At 40.2% G+C, this 22,249-nt stretch overlaps 1 protein-coding gene across 1 annotated transcript; it reads right to left on the reverse strand.

The window, feature by feature from the left end:
* Nucleotides 1-17,948: 17,948 nt before the first annotated feature.
* LOC307109053 (olfactory receptor 8U9-like) lies at nucleotides 17,949-18,887 on the reverse strand (the record flags this gene model as incomplete). The annotated part of the gene is made up of 1 exon (XM_079787566.1): nucleotides 17,949-18,887. The coding sequence occupies one exon, from the start codon at nucleotides 18,885-18,887 to the stop codon at nucleotides 17,949-17,951; it is 939 nt and encodes a 312-aa protein (XP_079643692.1).
* Nucleotides 18,888-22,249: the final 3,362 nt, after the last annotated feature.

Raw genomic sequence — 22,249 nt, forward strand, 5'->3', positions numbered from 1 at the left:
AGCACTTCATTCCTTTTTACCTCCTCTTAACCTCACCTTGGCATATTGCATTGACTAGGACTTATAGAATACAGCTTCCGACCAAGTGAGCTACAGATGTGCTGGGTGGCCAGAGTTTTGATGTCTATTACCTCCTGGCCGAAGAAAACTTATTAAATGTTATCATTTTTCAGATATGCTATGCTGTAAAAAAAATATTGGAAACTACTGCTTTAGAATAGTGTAAAAAATCCCTTTCATTTATATTTTATTTTTAAAAAATATATTTTTATTGATTTCAGAGAGGAAGGAAGAGGGAGAGAGGGAAAGAAACATCAATGATGAGAGAGAATCATTGATCGGCTGCTTCCTGCATGCCTCCTACTGGGGATAGAGCCCACAACCCGGCATGTACTCTGACTGAGAATCAAACTATGACCTCCTGGTTTATAGGTTGACACACAATCAATGAGCCACACCGGCTTGACCCTTTCATTTATATTTTAAAAATTATTTATTACAAAATGGTACATAGTATCATACTGAACCTACAAAGTATTTTTATCTCTGCTTATGTATCTTTGTCCTCATTCTAATTTTGTGCTTTCCCGTCTTTCTTTCTACATGTCTCCTTTTTATTTTCTTTATTTCGAAATCTACTTTGGCAGACTTGACCACAAGGTACCAATTATTGGTCATTTCAAAGAAGTAGATTTTTTCTCCCTTTACATGTATTGATTTTCTGTAATTCATCTAATCCATAGTTTTACATGTATTTGTTTATTCTAACCCCTTTGCTATATTATTATTAGTATTTCTATCCCTTTTGATTGAATACTTCATTTTATAAATCATTCTCACTTTTACATACAGTGTTAAGACTACAAATTTTCTTCAGTTTACCACTTTGGACAAATACTGATATGCAATACTTCCATTTAACGACAACGACTCATTTCTAATTATGTCATAAAATGAAGGTTATTTTTTAAAAACTCAAGTAATTTATAAGAGAGATATTTATTTCCAAGTGCTTAGATCCTTTCATTTTCTTTCTATTTCTCTCTTATCAATTTTTAGTTTTAATTTATTTTGGTGAAACACTGTTTGATTTCTATCTTTTGAAATTCATTGAGAGCTTTGTAGTCTAATATTTATGTAAGTGTACCACAGGCATTTGAAAAGCATATGTGTTCCTATTGAGATCTAAAGTTCAGCACACACGTGCATTCACACACACATCTTGTGTTTCCTGCTTCATCATAATCTCTGACCAGTTCACTTGATCTTTTGCCTGCTGCCACCTGCTGGCCCAGTAGGAGCGCAATAGCCTTTTTCCTGCTATTGACCTGGGAAGCCTATCTTATCATCTTGGCCAACTCCAGTGCATCACTGAGGTCACCTACTATTGCAGACGGGACCTGGAAAGTCTGGCCAAGTCAGAACCTATTGTTGGCAGGCTGCAGACTTAGGAGAGCAGATGGTAGAGTGCCAGGCCAAGTCTGAAGGCCTGAGAGTTGGGAGAGTGATGTTGTAAGTTTCAGTCCAAGTCGAAAGCAGAGGACTGTCAGGCAGAGAAAGCAAATTCTCTCTTATTCCACTTTCTGTTCTATTCAAGCCTTCAGTGGATTGGATGAGGCCTACCCACATTAGGGAGGACAATCTGCTTTCTCAGTCTACTCATTCAAATATTGATCACATCCAGTAACACCCGAATAGACACACCCAGAATGCAGTTTAGCCAAATATCTGGGCAGCCCATGGCCCGGTGAAGAGGATCCATAAAATTAACCATCCCACATATCTCTTAAAAAAAAAAAAAAACAAATATCAGGCCTTGCTGGCGTGGCTCAGTGGTTTAGCATAGACCTATGAACCAGGAGGTCACGGTTCGATTCTGAACTGGTCAGAACATATGCCCAGGTTTCAGGCTCAATCCCCATTAGGGGCGTGCAGCAGGCAGCCCATCAGTGATTCTAATCACTGATGTTTCTATCTCTCGCTCCCTCTTTCTTCCTCTCTGAAATAAAAAAATATATATATATTAAAAAAAGAACAAATATCAGAATGACACTGTTTGCTAGAAGATCTTAGATTCTGCATTTCTGAGGGAAAAAGTTTTCCAGTCTAGGATTGTATTTCTCCTCAAATCAAGAGTAAGCAAAAATAAAGTTATTTTAAGACATGCAAGAACTAAGAAAACTAATTTCTCTTTACATTCAAGGGAACTGCTTGAGGAAGTCCCTATAGCAAAATGATGGAGAACACCAAGAAAGAAAGAAAAATGAGATCCATAAAATAGTGTCAAACCACAAATCCGGTGAAGTTCCAAAGTCACCCTTGGGTGTCACTATGACCTAGATGACTACCACTCCAGATATCAGGAGGACCTTGAAGGAGACACTCAGGATAGAGACTCAGTAGAAAATATGACATTATAAACAAAAATTAGACTATTAAAGGAAAAAGGAAAAAAAAGGCAAAGATTGCAAAATAAAAATAAAGGCAATTACAAACTTAAAAATGCAATATAATAATGGAAATATTACAGTGATGTCTATGCTTCAAATGAAAATAAATGATTGTCTAGTATGAACACTATTGATTTTCAACTTTAGAATCACAGAAACATGAATAATTATGATTTCAGAACAGAAGGTGAATATTATTAACTTTGACAATCAATGGAAGAGTAAATATAGAGGTGATAGTTTTGGGGAAGTAATGGGAGGAAGAACTGAAGGATAGCACAGGGGTGATAATATTTTCATTACAAAATAAAGCATCAGCCCTAGCCGGTTTGGCTCGGTGGATAGAGTGTTGGCCTGTGGACTGAAGGGTCCCAGGTTCGATTCTGGTCAAGGGCACATTTCCGGGTTGCGGGCTCGATCCCCAGTGGGGGGCGTTCAGGAGGCAGCCAATCAATGATTCTCTCTCATCAGTGATGTTTCTATCTCCCTCTCCCTCTTCTTTCCTATCTGAAATCAATAAAAATATATTAAAAAAATAAAGCATCAGAGCAGGTGAAGTGAGAAATAAAGTTTTTTAGATTACTCAATGTTACAAAAATATCAATGGAAGATGGAGAAAAGACAATGCGTGTGAAATAAGTGAGCAACACATTTTGTCATAGTAGAATGTATACAGACAATGCTTAAAATAGATTAAGAAATGGTAGTAGAAGTATATTACTTAGAAATATGAAGTTAACCAGAAAAGATAGCTAAAAGAGTTGGTTGCTCTGAAATAGAAAAGCAGTAGGTCAACTGACTCTGGCTTATCAAAAGCATGTGCATGAATTACTCAGAAATTTGTGCGTGTATTCATTACACATATGTGATAATATCTTCATTTTTATACACATACTAGTAGCCCTGTGCATGAATCTGTGCACCAGTAGCTCTCTGCGGGGCCTGGCTGCTCCACACCCACTGTCCAGAGGCTCTCCACAGCCTAGAGGCCCATCTGCAGCCGGACGCGGAATGCTTGCCTCGTCGCCACAGCGACGAGGCAAGCATTACACCAGGCCATTCACGCTGCCCGCTCTCAGTGGCCGCCCCCTGGGATTGGAGGACTCCCGCAGGGCTGAGAAGACTGAGCACTGCCATCTTGTGGCTATGGGCGCCACCATCTTTGTGATGGAGTGACAGTTAATTTGCATATTACCCTTTTATTAGATAGGATATACACATTATAGAGAATGAACAGCTTAGAGATTGATCATACGTCATATAGAGAATAAATATATAATGCTATATAATAAAGAGGTAATATGCAAATTGACTCTCACGCCCTTGCACAAGATGGCCGCCCCCATGTGGTCACATGATGGCCAACCCAATGTGGTCAAAAGATGGCTGCCACAAGATGGCTGGCAGGGGAGGGCAGTTGTGGGCAACCAGGCCTTCAGGGGAGGGAGGGCAGTTGGGGGGCACCAGGCCTGCAGGGAAGGGCAGTTAGGGGTGACGAGGCCTACAGGAGAGGGCAATTGGGGGGACCAGGCCTGCAGAGGAGGGCAGTTGGGGGGGACCAGGCCAGCATGGGAGGGCAGTTGGGGGGGACCAGGCAGCAGGGGAGGGCAATTGGGGGTGACTGGGCTGGCAGGGGAGGGCAGTTGGGGGCAATTGGACCGGCAGGGGAGCAGTTAGGTATCGATCAGGCTGGCAGGTGAGTGGTTAGGGTGTGATCAGGCTGGCAGGAAAAAGCGGTTAGGGGCAATCAGGCAGGCAGGCAGGAAGGTGAGTGGTTGGGAGTCAGCAGTCCCGGATTGTGAGAGGGATGTCCGACTGCTGGTTTAGGCCTGAATCCTGTGGCAGTCGGACATTCCCCGAGGGGTCCCAGATTGGAGAGGGTGCAGGCTAGGCTGAGGGACACTCCCCTCCACCCCCAGTGCACGAATTTCATGTACCGGGCCTCTAGTGATGATATAAAGTAATATGGAAAAAAGTTAGATAATTCAATAACTGGTGCTTGGTCTATATGTTTGCAGTGTAGAAAAAATTAGAATGTGAGTTTTATAGCATGCTCTAAAAAAAATACTAGCTGATTCAAAGTATATGTAGAAAACTAAACTGCCTAAGTCCCAGTAGTAAAAAAAAAAAAAAAAAAAAAAAAGGTAAATATCTTTTCACTGAAAGGAATTCCCATGAAGTAATAAAAACAATTATAACCAACATGATAGATCACTTTTATTACTTAAAAATGTAAAAATCCCTTTGTGGCAAGACATTGACCAAAATTAAAAGGCAAACCACAAAACTAGGATGCAGTTTAATTAAATGTGACATAAAGTGGGCTAATATCTCTCATAATCAAAGATCTCTTACTCTCTCTGCTGGACATTCCGTTTGTCCCACCAGTTCCATGTACTCAGCATGTTCTGTGCCCTGTGTGGCTAAACAGTGTGGACTGTGTCAACCAGGCTCCCTTTCCCTATTTTCCAATTGGGTTCAGCAATGGGAGGCATGGCAGCAGATTGGGGGCTGGGAGGAAAAGGGGGCAGGAGATTGATTGCTCTGGTTCCCTCCCTTCAGGATTACACGTTTTTGCAGTGGTTGTGTTCTTCCAAGAGCCATGGTATCCCTTCCCCAAAAGCTACTGATTTTGTGGGATTCTGGACCCCCTCCCAGTGTCCCTCAGGCATAAGGGTGGCTGTGGCTCTCCAGTGATATTACGTGTGTCTCCCCACCTCTGTTGCTTTCCCTTCACACTGCCCACACCACCGTTGTAAATGGTTCCTTCAAGTAAGCAGCCTTCAGCCACTCTGTTGCGTGTCCTTCCAGACCCTGACTATTACACAAGAAACTAAAACCGCAAAACAGGACACACATAGCTAAAAGTATACAAATTGCTACCCAAAATTTTGAAAATGTTATCTCACCTGCAATGTCATGTCACACAGCAATGACATTACATTTTTTATCCATCAAACTGTCTAGTATTAAGACAAATGGTAATTCCTGAGGCTTGCGAGCTACTCCCAGACTGTTCTGTTCAAAGTATAAAACTGTTATATCCTTTTTGGAAAACCATGTCAGTATATATGACAGATCCTATGAAACAGCTGCACTTTTTGACCTAGGAATTTTATTTCTAGAAACCCAAGCTGAGGGTAATAATTAGAAATCTAGATGAGGATCTACATCCTAACATGTTCTTAATAACAGTGGAAAAGATGAAAATGAATCAAGTGAACTCTGATCATTGACTATATTAAATGTAAAAGTCTACATAATGAGTAGATTGCGCAGTCATATAGAATTTTTTCATGATTTGGTAGAATGCTCACAAGATAATGTAAAGTAACGGCATGATGTTAGAGAGCAAAATGTCTCTGTATCCTCGATGCCTCTAGAGCTGAAGCCACTTCCTTCCGCTGGTTAAACTGGGCCCTCCCCCAGGACTCTCCCACTACTATCTCTTCCTGAATTTATCTTTTTGATTAAATTTACTGGGCAATATTGGAAAATAAAGATGATGCATTAAAGAATTACACACTTGCAACCTATATAAAGGTTGCAAGTGTGTAATTCTTTAATGCATCATCTGTATATTGCATTGTGCTCACTGCCCAAACTCAAATCTTCTTCTGTCACCATATGTTTGACATCACCTTTATGCTTTACTCTTCCCCTCACCACCTCCCCTCTGGTGACCATACTTTTGTCTGTGCCTATGAGTTCTTGATTGTTTGTCTTGTTTGTTCATTTGTTGCTTTCCGTTTTATATCCCACACTAGAGGCCCATTGCAGGAAGATTCCTGCAAGAATAGGGCTTCCTGTGGCCTGAGTGAAGCAGAGAAGGGAGCGAAGCCCATCGGCACTTTCGCTGCTGCCGCCGCCCTCCCCCTGCTCTTTCCCTCCCACTGCCACCACCACCCTTGCCCCGCTTTCTGCTTCCCCTCCCTCTTCCTTGTACACTGTCTTCAGTCTTTGCTCCATGCCTGTGTATGAAAATTAACCACCATCTTTATTGGGTTAATTTGCATACTCGCTCTGATTAGCTGGTGGGCATAGTGGAGTGATGGTTAATTTGCATGTTTCTCTTTTATTAGTGTAGATATGAGTGAAATTCATATGGTTCTTGACATTTTCCATGTGACTTTTTTTGCTTAGCATGATATTCTCAAAAATCCATCCATGTTGTCATAAATGGCAGCATTTCATCTTTTCACATAGCTGAGTAGTATTCCATTGTATATGTGTACCACATCTTCTTTATCCAGTCATCCATCCAATCAGTTGTTTCCATGTCTTGGCCACTGTGAATAATGTTGCACTGAACACAGGGGTGCATTTATTTTTATGGATAAATGTTTTCAATTTTTTCAGGTAGATGCCCAGAAGAGGGGTTGCTAGGTTATGTGGTAGCTCTATTCTTACATTTTTGAGGAACCTCCATATTATTTTCCATAGTGGCTGTGCCAGTTCACATTCCCATCAGTACTGAATGAGGGTCCCTTTTTTACCACCTCTTCAATATAGAGAAACATATTAAATATTAAAAAATGAATAAATTTGTGCTGTACTAACCCTGGACCATGTCCCAAAGGTTAGGGCTTGGACAAAACTGCTCCATACCATGTCAGTCAGTATCTGCGGATGCCTGAGAACGGTTGGCTATGTTTTTGAGATGTTTTTCTTCTTGTGAGTAATTTACTCAAAAGTGAATTTCATGTGAACTACAAAGCTTATATTTTATTTTATTTATTTTTTAAAAATATATTTTAATTTTTTACAGAGAAGAAGGGAGAGGGATAGAGAGCTAGAAACATCGACCAGCTGCCTCCTGCACATCCCCTACCAGGGATGTGCCCACAACCAATGTATATGGCCTTGACCGGAATCGAACCTGGGACCTTTCAGTCCACAGACCCTGCTCTATCCACAGAGCCAAACCGGTTTCAGCCAAAGCTTATATTTTATTTTTAATTTTTATTTATTTATTTTTTTAATTAAGGTATTATATTTGTACATATCTTACCATTGTCCCTCCTACCCCACACCCATACATGCCCTCATCCCCCAGAGTTTTGTGTCCATTGGTTATGCTTATATGCGTGCATACAAGTCCTTCGGTTGATCTTTTATCTCCCCCACCTCTCCCTAACCTTCCCCCTGTAATTTGACAGTCTGTTTGATGCTTTACTGTCTCTGTATCTATCTTTTTGTTCATCAGTTTATAATGTTCTTTATTATCCATAAATGAGTGAGATCATGTGGTATTTTTCTTTCATTGACTGGCTTATTTCACTTAGCATAATGTTCTCCAATTCCATCCAGGTTGCTGCAAATTCCTTCTTTTTTATGGCAGCATAGTATTCCACTGTGTAGATGTACCACAGTTTTCTGATCCAGTCATCTGCTGACGGGCACCTAGGCTGTTTCCAAATCTTAGCTATTGTAAATTGTGCTGCTAAAGCTTGTATTTTAAATGAGACCATTCTAAACATGCCCTTCCAATTTGTTGGGAATCCTTTCAGCTTATTTTTTTAATTTTTAAAAATTTATTTTATTGTTTAAAGTAATACAAATAGTAGTACCTATGTCTCCTTTTTTCCCCCACCGACCTTCCCCTGGCCTCTTCTACCCCCCGGCACATGCCCTCACCCCACCACTTCTCCCCCTCCGCCCCCCCGTGTCTTGCTATGCTTCTTGGTTGATAAATTATAGGTCATTTATATCTTAAAGTACTTCCTGACATTTTCAAGTATGTTATAATGAACATGATTAACTATAACAATATGAAATAACACTGAGGACTAGAGACAAGAAAGGAATGGAGAGTAACTGAGGCCCTTGTGTGGCGAAGCTCTGGGCATTTCTTTAGCCTCGCTGACCACACAACTGCTTCTCTGTCGCCTTTAGCCCCACTCAGAATAAGTTTGGGTTCATTTCTCCCCTTAACTCTCTACTTTGATTTTTCCCTCTTTCTTTTCCTATTCCCCTTTTCTTTATTTTTTTCTCTTTTCACTTTCACCCTAGTTTTTTTCTCTTTTTATGCCATTTTCCCCTCTTCATTGGACTTTCTGAGTATAAAGAGCCCCAGTGTGTGAGAAAGAAGCTTACACATAAACTGCTGATTTGCAGAGGTCAGCAACCACCCTGGTGTGTAGAGTGAACATTTATTGAGTGCTTACCAAGTGCCAGGCGCTGCTGGCCTTTACACATTCTATCTCATCTAATCCTCAGTTTACCTGCGCTTTTGGTACTATTATTGATCCCATTTTATGAAGTTAAAAATGAGATTACGTAAGTGATGGACCCAAGATTCAAACCCAGGCTGCTTGACTCCTGAGCCTTGACCACTATGTCCTGCCCCTTATTCTGGCCAGTGGGCTGGTGCTGACTGCTGGCCCCAGGCCTGATGGCGTGCTGTGGCCTTCTTCCCAGCCAAAGGGAAGGTCTGTTATTTTAAGGGAAAGAATTCTACATTCTTATTCTGCTGGGCCCTCCATTCACTTAATAAAGGAGGGACCTCAAAATATCAAGGCATTTGGAGACTCAAAATATGTATTTACTACACAGGAACCCTACAAATGCTTTCTGGAGTTATTTAAAGCATTCCCCTTCGATCAGTCAGCCTTGAGAAAACATTACTTAACCAATAAAGTCAGTCAGTTAACTTCAAGTTTCCCTGATGTTTTCAGTGGCTCCATTTTCTTTATTTAGTGCCTCCTTCCCCCATCTGCTTCCTAATGAGCCCTGTCCCAGTACCAGAGGATGTGTATGGGAAACACACCTTTCTCCCATAACGTACCCAGGTAGGACTGGCAGTCCCTTCTTTTGCTCCTTCTGTGCCCATACAATCTTCTATCACAGCACACAGGACCCATTTCCCCTCTTTTCTGTGCGACGTGCAGTGATCATGTCTCATTCAGCCTTAACCACTCAGCACCCAGCCTGCGGCTGAGAAAATGCAAAAGAGAATGCCTTTGGATGTTGGTGGGTCATCAAAAAGGGACCAAAATGTAAATTCACCACCATCCATGTCCCAGAGCTGATTCAGGGATTCTGGGTCACCCTGACAAAGCTCACAAGAGACTTGTGAATATAGTCAGATGCCACTTTAATCAATTGCAATAGGAAACATTAGAACTCTAAGTTCTATCCATAGACACAGACAACAGTGTGGTGATGGCCAGAAGGAATGGGGGTGGGGGGCTGGGTGGAGGCGAGCAAAGGTGGGGGAAATGGGGACATCTGCAATAGTGGCAACAATAAAAATAAAGAAAAGGGGGGGGGGGAAGGATAACGGGAAAAAAAAAGAAATCTAAGTTCAAGTGCCCTGGAAACCCTCCTTCTCCTGCTTAACTAGTGAGCCTTGGAATCAGAGCGGGGAGTTCTGCTGTGAGGTAGCATTAAATGGCGGGAGGTTCTGGTGTCTTGATATGTCTGTTCTCCAAATCAGGACCAGATATTTGGGATGGACCCACAGGACCCTTCCCGTGGATGGTTTTCCAGATGGAAAACTACTATCTGTTGCTCTGCCAACCTTCTTGCTTCCTTTGCTGACACATTCTGCTTGGAAGTGGCACACTGTTCTGAAGTACGAGGCATCTCCTGCATTATTCTACAAGGTCCAGCACTACAGTATATGAATGGAGGGTGGAGTGAACACCAACAAAACGGAGCGAAGCTGAGCATCCAGAAACGATTAAAGGCACCTCCTGTCCTAAGGAGCTTACAGTTCCGTGGGAGAAACAGGCTTATCAACAACCATTTTTAGCGGAGGAGGTGGGGGTAGCAGAGGAAGCCCGTGGAGGAGAAAGTGGGCAGTTTCCTTTTGGGCTGGCCAAATGTTTTGTTTTTGCATGATTTCTACTGGGCCTGCAGTTTCAGGCTGTCACTGCTTTTATAACGAAGAAAGGAACACAAATAAAATCACCCACCGAAAGCAGAAATAACATGCAACCTGCATAGAGCTGACAAAGGCTGGAAAAAGCAGACTGCCGTGTGACCACAGCGCTCATGTTTTTCAAGGGGGCACAAGTGCTATAACTTCCCTAATAATATCCACGCAATTTTCTCAACAGCAGGATTAGTATTAAATCCCGGGGGAAATGGCAAGAACCCATTTTCTCAAGTTATTTAAAACTCAGACTCGACACACTCCCCCCACTTACACCACAGCGTGAACCTGGTGACGAGACATCCATGATAGCGAGGACCCTCAAGTAAGTGGCTTCTAGCTGCTTTGCCTCAGGTATTTTTTTTTTTTTAAATTCATTTAAAAAGTATAACTCAAAGGCGTTATAGTTAACTTAAGGAAGTTTAAAAAGTTAGGCTTTAATTCATCAGAAGATGTAACATAACCGACAGTTCAGTTCAACTCAAATTGTAAATCAATATTTTTATTAAAATATGCTTGAATTCAGCAAAGTTTTTAAAGGTATCATAATTTGGAATATTATTGTAAAACATGCTTTAAAGTCTCTTAATTAAAGTATTTCCTCTTAGTTATGTTATACGCAGGGGCTTATGAATTATCTGTTGTTCCTGTACTAACCAAGCAAAGGTCTATAAGGTTTTAGCAGCTGTTCCTTTCTTTTCTTTTTATCATTATTCCAGAATTTTAGAAAGTATTAGGTCCTCACATATCACTTCTCAAATATGGTTTTCACTACAAAATTGAGAGGTTCAGGCAGGATTTAAGTTGTCAAAAAAATTGGGTCTGCTCTAATGCCTTCTGAACCGTGCCAGTAACTTGATCCTGGGTTATTTGGAAGTAAAGGGAATTCCAGGGCTCAGACATCTACTCTGATGCGAGTGATTTACAGACTGGCCCACGGAGGAGAGCCACCTCTTGTCATAGGAGCCCCAAGTGTGTGTTTTTTTGGGAGAGAATGTGCAAGGCCTTCAGGAAGCCCGTACTATATTTTGTACCTGAGAACACGCTGGACAAAAGCAAGCTAGGCTCCTGGTGCGATGGCAGACCAAGTGCAAACAGCTTTTTCCTGTGCTGGGGTAACCTCTGAGAACTATCTGACGTCCAGGCCAGCCGGTCCCCAGCTCTCCTGCCAATCCCAGCTCTGGGCTTTCGTGATGAGAACAGTGGGGGAGCAGTTCAGTCCTGGTGAGCGTTGGAACAATAGGTCACAGCCCACTACAGGGCTCCCCAGAAGCAGTTTGGCCCCTGAACTCAGCCCCATCATTTAGACAGGCAGCATGGACCAGAGGGCTTTGGTGCTATCTCCAGTCCCCGTTCAATAACATGCCAGCCAAGTCACCATACTTCTCATTTTTTCTTAAAAGGAAAGTGAACAATTTAGTGGAAAAAAAAGCTGTAAAACCTCTCAGGAGGGCCTGCAGCTCTGTAAGTAATGGCAGATGACCAATCTCCCCACATCGGAATCTGACCCCACCATCTGCACACTGTGTGTGATCCAGGATGTCACTTAGCTTCTCTGAGTTCCACTTTACTGATCTCTTTTATGGTCAACCATAATAGGATCTGCCATTGTGATGAAGAAATGAGACATTCCCACGCATGCAAAGTGCTTAGCGTGGTGTCTGAAGGGAAGTGTGAGCCCAGTGCACATTAGGTGTGGGGATGAGGGCCCGTGACAGTGGGCTGATATCCGGGTTATTCTGAGCAGACTCCTTGGTACATTCTTTATGCCAGTTAAGTCCAACAAACTAACTGTCCGTGGCAAGTCTAGGCAAGCAGGGCAGAGATCTCTGAGTTCCTAGGCTGAATTCTGACAACCAGATGAGTGAGAATAGGATTCGAATTCTTCCTTTTTCTTCAGACCTGGAAGTCAGGGAAGACCTCTCTGAAAAAGTGGTATTAAGTCCCTGCACAGACTCCTAGGCAGAGGAAAGGGTGAGGTGACACACAGCCATTGGGTAAAACAGGTCTCCTGGTTCCCATTTCAATGTTTCCTTCCTTTAATGCATCAAAATGCCTCTACTCGCGTCTTCTGGAACCTCCGGAAATAATCTGGATACAGCACTGATACAACTGATTATAGTGAGAATCATACGGACCCACATTCATCTATTTTTAAAAAACATCAGACCACTGCTATGTTCAAGGCTCTGTGCTGCTGTCTGAATGCCAGCATCTTTCTGCTACACCATCTTCTCTTTGGCCAGTGGCCTCCCAGGCAGATATGAAACCCTGCATCATCTTTTACTCTTCCATTGTCTCATTCTTCCCCTCACCCCCCACTATCCTTACTCACGCACCATTTGTGTAGATTGTGGTGCATCCTTTTAACTTGCCTCCTTTCCTGAAGGCTTTGCACTGGGCACTAGAGGAAGGTAATTCGGAGTTAAAAATTTAGAATAGAATCTTGAATAGGATTGATTTCTTATTTTTTGTTTATTTCTAAAACAAGAAATCAGTAAAAGGCACCTGGTATTCTATCACCTAGAAATGACCAATACCAATCATTCACTACCAGCAATCTGTGTATCTCTATATATTTCACATATATAATTACAAAAAATAAATGATCTTATATGCGTAATTTGACTCCTTTTATACATACTTCATGAGCACTTTCATGAAAATAAAGTAATCTACATAATTTTAATTGCTGCATTACTACATATTATATATTATTGTGTCACTATTCCTTAACTTATTTAATCAATCCTTTATTGATATATCTTTATATGGCTACTGATGTTTTACTGTTATAAAGATTATTATAGTAAGTTGCAAAATGCATATATCTTTGTACATTTCTTAGAGTATTTTCATAAAATAAATTATTGTGAAGAAAATTGCTAGATCAAAAAGGTATTTCACTGTAAGTCTTTTGGGAATATTATAAAACTGCCCTTTGGAAATTTTATACCAATTTATACTCTCAAAAAGCAGCCTGTAAGCATGCCTCTTTTCCTATGTTATCACCTGGTTATTAATATTCTTTACTATCTTTGCCAATCTGATAGGTGAAAAATGATCTCATTATTATATTAATTTGCATTTTCTTGTTACTAATGAGATTGAACATCTTTTGCATAATGTCAGACCATTTATATTTCTTATTTTGTGAGTTGTCTGTTCATATCTTGTCCCCACCTTTTTATTGATTTATCTCTCTTCTGTGCCATTTGATGTTTGCCAATATTTACTGATTATTGTCATAGAAATTTAAAATTTCCATATCACCTAAATTTTCAAACTTTTTATTTATAATTTCTAAGCTTATTTCTCTTCTAAGGAAGGCTTTTCCTATTTCCAGACTAGCAACTATTCATCTACACTTCATTCAAGTATTTTTAAGGTTCTACTTACTACATTAAGATCAGATTAATCTTGAATTTATTTTGATAAAAGGTGTAAGGCATATAAATGTGTTAATGGCTTGCAATTGCCCTAATTTATTGATAAGTGCATTGTTTCCCCACTGGTCTGCAATGCTGATATTAACATACACTATACTCACACATTTGTGAATCTACTGAGGACCTCTGAGGTGGGGGATTAGAAGCAAAGCCACAGGGAGGTTCAGGAGCCTGAATGTAATGATAAGGCTGGTGATAAGATTGGAAGGAAAGGGGACTGATGCAAGAAATCCTGTGTTCATGCACAGATAAATAATGAATAAATCTTACCTCCTTTTTGAAAAGTGAAGATAAAAAAGGAGAGGTCAAAAGTAACTAAGTTTTTTTGAACCAGGTGACTGGGGGAAAGTGGCATTTACAAAACTGTGAAAAGCAGAAGTTGGCTGTAAAGTAGATGATGATCAATTTGATCATTAAGATTTTGAGCTTGTGGTCCCAAGAGAACATCTATGTGATTGTGATGATGATGATGATGATGATGATGACGACGACAACAATAATGATGTGGGTGTGAGACAGAGATGGAAAGCAAGATTGAGAGAGATGAAACCAAGATTCAGTTAACTTTTATTGAGCATTTACTGTATTTAATAGGCAATGCTACATTTTCCTGTAGCGTCCATCAGTACTTGAAAGATTTTACTCTTTCCTCAAAGAAATAAAGCCATAGCCAGAACCTCCACAGAGTCTGAGAAGTGACACATTAGCTTCTCCCTAAGACCTCTCTCTCCTCTGCACTCTTTCCTCCCCTGCTGCCCAGCTTTAGATCCTCACGTAAGAATGAAACAGTCCAATAAATGTGACAGATGTTTTTAATATTTCTTTATAAAAATGTCTCTCCCAATATTAATAACAGTAGAGTTTTCTTTTAATTATTGCTCTATTATTACATTAATTCAAACATCCTATATAATAAAAGCATAGTATGCAAATTGTCCCCTCGACTGGAGTTCTTCCAGTTCAACCAGGGGGAGGACCACCTGGGGAAGGGAGGGAGGCCCTGGCCTGTGGTGGCAGGTAGCTGGGAAGGGAGGGAGTACCCAAATTTTGTTCACTGGGCCTCTAGTTAATTTATATTCTGCATCTGAAAGAATTCTAAGGAAAGCCAGTTGATACTTTTGCTTAAGGCAGATGATAAGTAATAAACCATTCATGAGATCAGCTTTTAGATGAAACAGGAGATGATACGGATGAGGAGAGTTAAAAATGGTTCTTTTAGCCCGGCCATGGAGGCTCAGAGGTTGAGTCAGTGTCGACCTAAGAACCAAGAGGTCACGGTTTGATTCCCGGTTGGAGCACATGCCCAAGTTGTGGGCTTGATCCTCAACAGGGGGCATGCAGGAGGCAGCCAATCAATGGTTCTATTTCATCATTGATGTTTCTTATCTCTCTCTCTCTCCCCTCCTGAAATCAATAAAATATATATATTTTTAAAAATGGTCCTTTTAAAGAGGAAAGACAATAAAGATGAAATAAAAACCTCCCGCGGGAAATCCAGAGATGGACTTAGGAGCTCTCCCTATGCTTGCCGAGGTCTCAGAAACCTGCTGTCCTGTAGGTTCCCTGGCTGAGGGTGAACCTGAGGTGGCCTGGACAGTGCTTGAACCTGGCTGGCTCATTGTTCTAGCTCTGCTCCTTGGACCAAGTCCATGTGGTCAGCAAACAGGATTGTCTGTAAGGGGGCCAGAAGCTGCAGGTTGGTAGATGCCCTGGTGCCAGAGTGGTCAACACACCCAAGCAGAGAAAGTGAGCTTGTAGAAAGAGGACATTTTCTTCCAGACCACTGAATAAAACCTAGGAACTGTTAGGACAGTTATGCTGCTGCAATGGAGTAAGACAGAATTATTTACTTTTAAAAAAAAAAAAAGATTACCTTTTCCTGTTTCAACTTTCCCTATCTTATCAGAGATGGAAATCCTAGTTATTTACAACATGTTTGTATCTTTAAGGCAAAAAAAGAGAAGAGCTTAGAAGATCAGGCTAAATCTGTTACCTTCCCAGGAGCCTTAATTCCCCAACTTCTGACATCAGAGGCTCCCTACCTATCTGGTGGATGCACCACTTAATTGCAGGTGGAAGCCACACTTAAGCACTTAATTCATACCTTCCTATTCCACCTTGCTCTCCAAAGAATGCTAGAATTATTCATCCAGGGCAGAGTTGAAAATTTGGGGGCACACATTTGAGATTTTTCTCAAGATTCTGTAATACTTATATACATCAAATAATATGAAAGATAATGAATAGATGTTTGTCCTCTCATGTTTCCTTTTCCATTATCAACGCCATCAAAAATCCTTCCGGCATGTTCCTAAGCATGGAAAATCAAGAGTACTAAGTAAGGAGAAATAATAAATTTAAATTTATGCAGACTGAAAAATTCTGCATGTTATGTGCAAATGAGTATAAATTTATATATACATATGCACATTTCATGTTTTTTAGATTATTTTAATGGAACTGTCTATATCAGTAGTTCTCAACCTTTCTAATGCCACGACCCTTTAATATAGTTCCTCATGTTGTGGTGAACCCCAACCATAAATTATTTTCGTTGCTACTTCATAACTGTAATTTTGCTACTGTTAATGAATCGTAATGTAAATATCTGTGTTTTCCGATGGTCTTAGGCTCTACAGCAGCAGTTCTCAAACCTGTGGGTCGCGACCCACAGGTTGAGAACCGCTAGCAGGGTCACCTAAGACCATCGGAAAACACAGATATTTACATTACAATTCTTAACAGTAGCAAAATTACAGTTATGAAGTAGCAACGAAAATAATTTATGGTTGGCGGTCACCACAACATGAGGAACTGTATAAATACTTAACTTTTTAATTTTTTCTAAATTACTGGATCATAAGCAGCAGTAAAACAAAGATCCCATCAAATATTTGAAGTTTTAATCTGGGGGAAAAGGAACCTTTTAGTTTCTTGATTAATTTTGAACTTATTTGTAGTTGATTAGTGATATATGTTATTAGCCATTAAAAAAATAAGTGAAAATAGTAATCACACTTGGAAACAGTTTAAGGAAAAAATCTAATGATTTATGGCATTGTGTGTGTCTTAACGATTTAAAAAAAGTATTAGAATTGAGACTTAGAAAAACCATAGAGTGCTTATATTCTTGCCTGAATAAAAAATTAAGAGATTTTTCTTTCTCTTATCCCCACTAACAGCAAGAAACTTATATATATATATCTCCAAGAAAGTTTTCATATCAGAGCTGAGAAAACAGAAATAAAGTACATGGAAAATGTTACAAAATGAAAGTATTTCTCTAAGTCATCCACATTAAGGCAATAATTTAATTTCTCAGCGGCATGCACACTCTGCCTGGTTTCCCAGGAAGCTCTCAGCTCTTCCCCTTTCTAAGTTCATGTATGATGACCTTCCTCTCTCTCCCCCTCCCCCTAAAAATCACCGCAACTGCACCTTCAGAGACTAGAAGCACTAAACCCTGGCTGTTGGACTACTTTCAACATCTCTGCAAGTACCCTAAATCCTCTTTATCTCTTCTAATTAAACTTTCTTTTCTAAATAAACAGTAAAAGAACCCCCAAATTTAACTGATTCATAGTTGTAAAATTCTTTCCTCCCTTTTTATTGTGGTAATACTATTTTTTCTATTGTCCATTTTAAGCAGGCAGCATTTCAACTACATGCAATAATAAGCTTTTTATGAAGCTTAACCAGCATCTATAGCAATACATTATACGGAAATATGTTTTTAAGACTAAGAAATGATTTGCTACTATATTTTCTGTTTTAAGCTGGAAAATGTTTCTAACAACATAGGTATTCATGTTTGGGTTTTGTACCCAACTTCATTTATTTGTACTTTTACCTAGAAAGTTGCTTTTCCAAATCTTTTAAAATTTAGAGCTCATATTATTACCTAACTGGTAGTAAGTCACTTCATTTTCAACATATGAAGGACACAGTTATTAAGAGTCTAGCTTGTAAATCCTGATCAGTCCATAATTGATTGGATTAAATATTGCTATGTCAAGCAAGTGTCCTGGTACTTTCAGTCATTAAAAAATACAAATTGGATGGACTGTTTGCTTGTTGATTGGATAGCAACTGGCCTGCTAAATATCAATCGGATTGGTCATAGCATGTTAGTTTATCATACTTTCCCAATGCCACATTCTGCTAACTCACTCACTGTGACTCTTTGCCCTCTATCATCTTTTTCAGGGTGTCCTTTACTTCTGTGTTCCTCAGGCTATAGATTAGGGGGTTGAGCATGGGAATTACAAGACTGTAAAACACAGAGACCACTTTGTTGTTCTCCCATGAATTCCTTGCTTTAGGCTGCTGCAGGTACATGAAAAACAATGTCCCATAGAAGATGATGACCACCGTGAGGTGTGAGGCACAGGTAGAAAATGCTTTGCATTTGCCTTTGGAAGACTGGATTTTTATGATGGAAGAGAGGATGCAAATGTAGGAGATGAGGACAGTCAGGAGGGACCCAATGAGGTTCACTGCCGAGAAGATCAAGAGCTGCTTTTCTTTGTTGTGGGTATCGGAGCAGGAGAGGGCAAGGAGAGGGGGGTCAGCACAGTAGAAATGATGGATGACATTGGAGTCACAGAAAGACAACTGGAAAGTCAGAACTGTCTGTATCACAGAGTGTAGGAAGCCATAGGTATAGACCCCTATCACCAACTCCTTGCAGACCCACTGAGTCATAATTGTTGTGTAAATCAGGGGATTGCAGATAGCCATGTAGCGGTCATAGGCCATTGTGGCCAAGATGAAGCATTCGGTAGTGGCAAAAGCACTGGAGAAGTACAGCTGGGCAAAACAGCCCAAAAAGGAGATGGTTTTTTTCTTCACCAATAAATTTTGCAGCATCTTGGGCCCAATGGAAGATGAGTAACAAAGATCAATGAATGCCAGATGGCTGAGGAAATAGTACATGGGAGTGTGGAGCCTGGAATCCATCTTGATGAGCAGGATTATGCCAAGATTTCCCACTAGGGTGATGAGATAAATTAAGAGAAACACCAAAAAGAGCGGAAGTTGAAGCTCAGGACGGTCTGTGAATCCCATGAGGACAAATTCTGTCACTGTGGTATGATTGCCTCTGGCCATTTTGGTCTCTCTCTTGTTGGAAAAAGAAAAAAACATGATTTCAAAATGATTAAATACTTAACAAAAGCTTCTTACCTCTTTGTTCTAGTACTAGATGACAAAAATTGCGCTTCACACTCCCAATGGTTAAAGGCTGCCATTAGCCAATGGGCTTCATTCTGTTAAGGCAGACTCAGGAAAGTCTGAGCTCATTCATTTTCTCTTTTGATGCAGATCGACAAATTGACCTTTAAGTAAGTTGCACACAATTATACTCTCAATATTATTGTATAAGAATACTGATTTTGTCACAATAATATTGTGACCCAGTTTTATCATATTTTAAACCTTTGCCACTGTGACGGTGAATATTGGTAACTCATGTCCTCTTGATTTGTATGTTTTAAAAAATTTATGAGTAGGGGGTTAGCATTTTGTCAAACAATTATTTGCATGTGTATTTCTTTTTCTATGTTTGGTCAGTTCAGTTCCTTTGCTAATTTTTTTATTATGTTGTTGGTCTTTTAAGCACTTTATTTACAGGGGCTCTTTGCTAAGAAAATCAGCCATTTGTTTGACTTATGCATTGAAAATTGTTTTGCAATGAAACTGGTGTTTGAGAAAGACAAACCATTAAAGAACTGCAAGTATTTGGTGTGGTTAAGAACAGGCTCCCTAGGAGCAAACCTGCTTTTGACATTGGGCAAGAATAACCAATGGAGGCCTGCATATCATATGCTTAATATGCAAAAGTTAAAAATAAAGAAAACAAGTCAATAAAGTATGTTCTATCCTCCCTCCTTAACAAATTTACCTTTATAATAATTTGGAAGGAAGAGTTCTTGGGGTTCTTGGGGTTCATGCTGAAATAAGGAGGTGAAGAGAACCCTTCTCCAGCCCACCCGCGGCTGCAGACGTGTGGCTACGGCAGCCTGCGTGTGCACAGTTTGCTCAGCCCCTGCAAACAGCTATCCCTTGGCTACCCTTGAGGCCCAGGTGTGTGAAGCCAGCAGTGTAGTTCTCCCTTACAAAGGTGATCTGAAAAAGAGACTCTTATAGACTCTGGGAGTAAGCAAGGGGCCACTTGGGCAAGGATTTTTAGGATCCTGTTATCTGGGTGATGATCCAAAAGGAGGGAATAGAATGGACTCTGGGCGTGCACTTGTCCCATGGGGTGTGGTGCAGTAGAAAGAGAAAGTCTGAGTTAGGAGTGGAGCAGCGGGGAGGGGTCTTGAATTTGGTTTGAAGGATAGTGGATGTTTTGTTAGGACTGCCAAAGGAGGAACTCACAAAGCCAAAAGGGGTAAAGAATTATGAATTTATTCGGTCATCTGGAAACCCAGATGGGCTGAGCTCCAAAATGGCACCAGCACCCAAAGTCGGGGAGTCAGAGGTTTTTTTTAAAATATATTTTATTGATTTTTTTACAGAGAGGAAGGGAGAGAGATAGTTAGAAACATTGATGGGAGAGAAACATCGATCAGCTGCCTCCTGCATGCCCCCTACTGGGGATGTGCCCGCAACCAAGGTATGTGCCCTTGACCTTGACCGGAATCGAACCTGGGACCTTTCAGTCCGCAGGCTGATGCTTTATCCACTGAGCCAAACAAGTTCTGGCCGAGTCAGAGGTTTTTAAAGAACTCTAGGCGAGCTCTTTCTGGGTAGAGAATTCTCTGTGCAGGTCTGGATTCTGGGAAACTGCAGAGGGGAGAGGTAATGGTCTTAGCAAGTGGAATGTGGTCTAAGCAAGTGAAATGTCCATTGTGAAGTGGCCTAAAGGTCAGTTCCCAGGGGAGGGGGTATTGATTCAATTATTTGATCAGACCTAACAGATGTCTATCATACAGTCAGAGCTAGTCATACTGATTGGGAGTCATCAATAGGCAGAAGACCGTAAAAGCTGTGGAAATTAATGAGATCATTCAGGGAAAGAAAAATAAGTAACAGCAAGGTTTAGTTAAAGGACATATAGTGGGGAAAGTGTGTCTTTAAGGGCTGGGGATAGGAGCAGCAGTCTTAGGTGCCCTAAGATGTTCAGATTAGCTCATATCAGGAAATGGTAAGAAGCCTTTAAATAAGGGCATTTATGACACTCCTGGCTTATGACAGATGAGACCTGTTTTGTTGTAGTCTTCTCTCTCTCAATAGTAGCTCAGAACAAGACCAAACTTTGAGATCTTCAGGCACGAAAACAATCTTATTCAGTAAAATGTTTGTTGTTCTGGACTCTGAATTCATTTCTAGAATTGGTCAAGTCTTCCTACTCCAAATACTTCTTTATTTTTTCCCAAATACTTCTTGATTTACAATGATGTTACTTCCTGATAAACCCATTGTAAATTTAAAATGTTGTTTAATACACCTAACTTACCAAACATCATAGCTTAGCCTAGCCTACCTTAAATGTGCTCAAACACTTAGTAATTGCATTCCTCTTCTTACCAGAAGCAGGAGACACAGATGTGCATTTTGTAGACATGATGGGATGCAAAAACATGAAATACAATATTCAAAAAAAAAGGTTGGCAACACAGTACATTGTAGAGCGACGGTTGTTTCCCCTGTGATCGCATGCCTGACTGGGAGCTGCAGCTTGCTGTCACTGCCCAGCATCACAAGAGAGTATCGTGCCACATAACACCAGATCAAATTCAAAGTATGGTTTCTACGGAATGCATATTGCTTTCCCACCACTGTAAAATCAAAAGATTGTAAGTTGAATCATCATAAGTTGGGGTGTGTCTGTATAACTGTTATCACCTCAAACTATGACTGGTCTGGTTTAGTAGCTGAAATGGTTTAGTAACTGGAAGAACCCACGAAGCCAGTGGGCAGACTAGCCTTACTCCACCGCTTTTGCACGATAAAATTTTTACTATGTTAGCTATAATGGCACAATTGCCTCTGAAGTTTCTAACATGCAGTTAATGCTTTTGAGTTTCTAGATTTTAAAAACTTTCTATTAGCTAAATATTCATGCAACATTTATCCAAAGGAGATGTTTTTCTGCCCTTCCTTCAAGGGCAATTAAGATTGAAGCTTTTTTATAACATCAGTGTTTAGTCTATTAGTTCTTAGAATATAACTAGACCTGATGACAAATTCCAGGAAAAATAAAATAATAAATCTCTAATAATAAATGTTTGACTTGCAATTTTCTACCTAAGAGGAAACAAATGGCCCTTTAGAAAAATGAGTCTTGTGATTTAATTATTCTCAAACTTATATAATTAGTGATTTGAACACTTTGCCAAGATTCTATTTTACATTCGTTATTTTATTTAATATATAGCTATCATTTTCCTCATTTTCTTAATGAGGAAACGGAAACATAGAAATATTCAGTTTTTCCAAATTTACAAGCAGATAAAGCAAATGAACCA

Source organism: Cnephaeus nilssonii (assembly GCF_951640355.1).
Source record: "Cnephaeus nilssonii genome assembly, chromosome: 13".
NCBI classification, from domain to species: Eukaryota; Metazoa; Chordata; class Mammalia; order Chiroptera; family Vespertilionidae; genus Cnephaeus; species Cnephaeus nilssonii.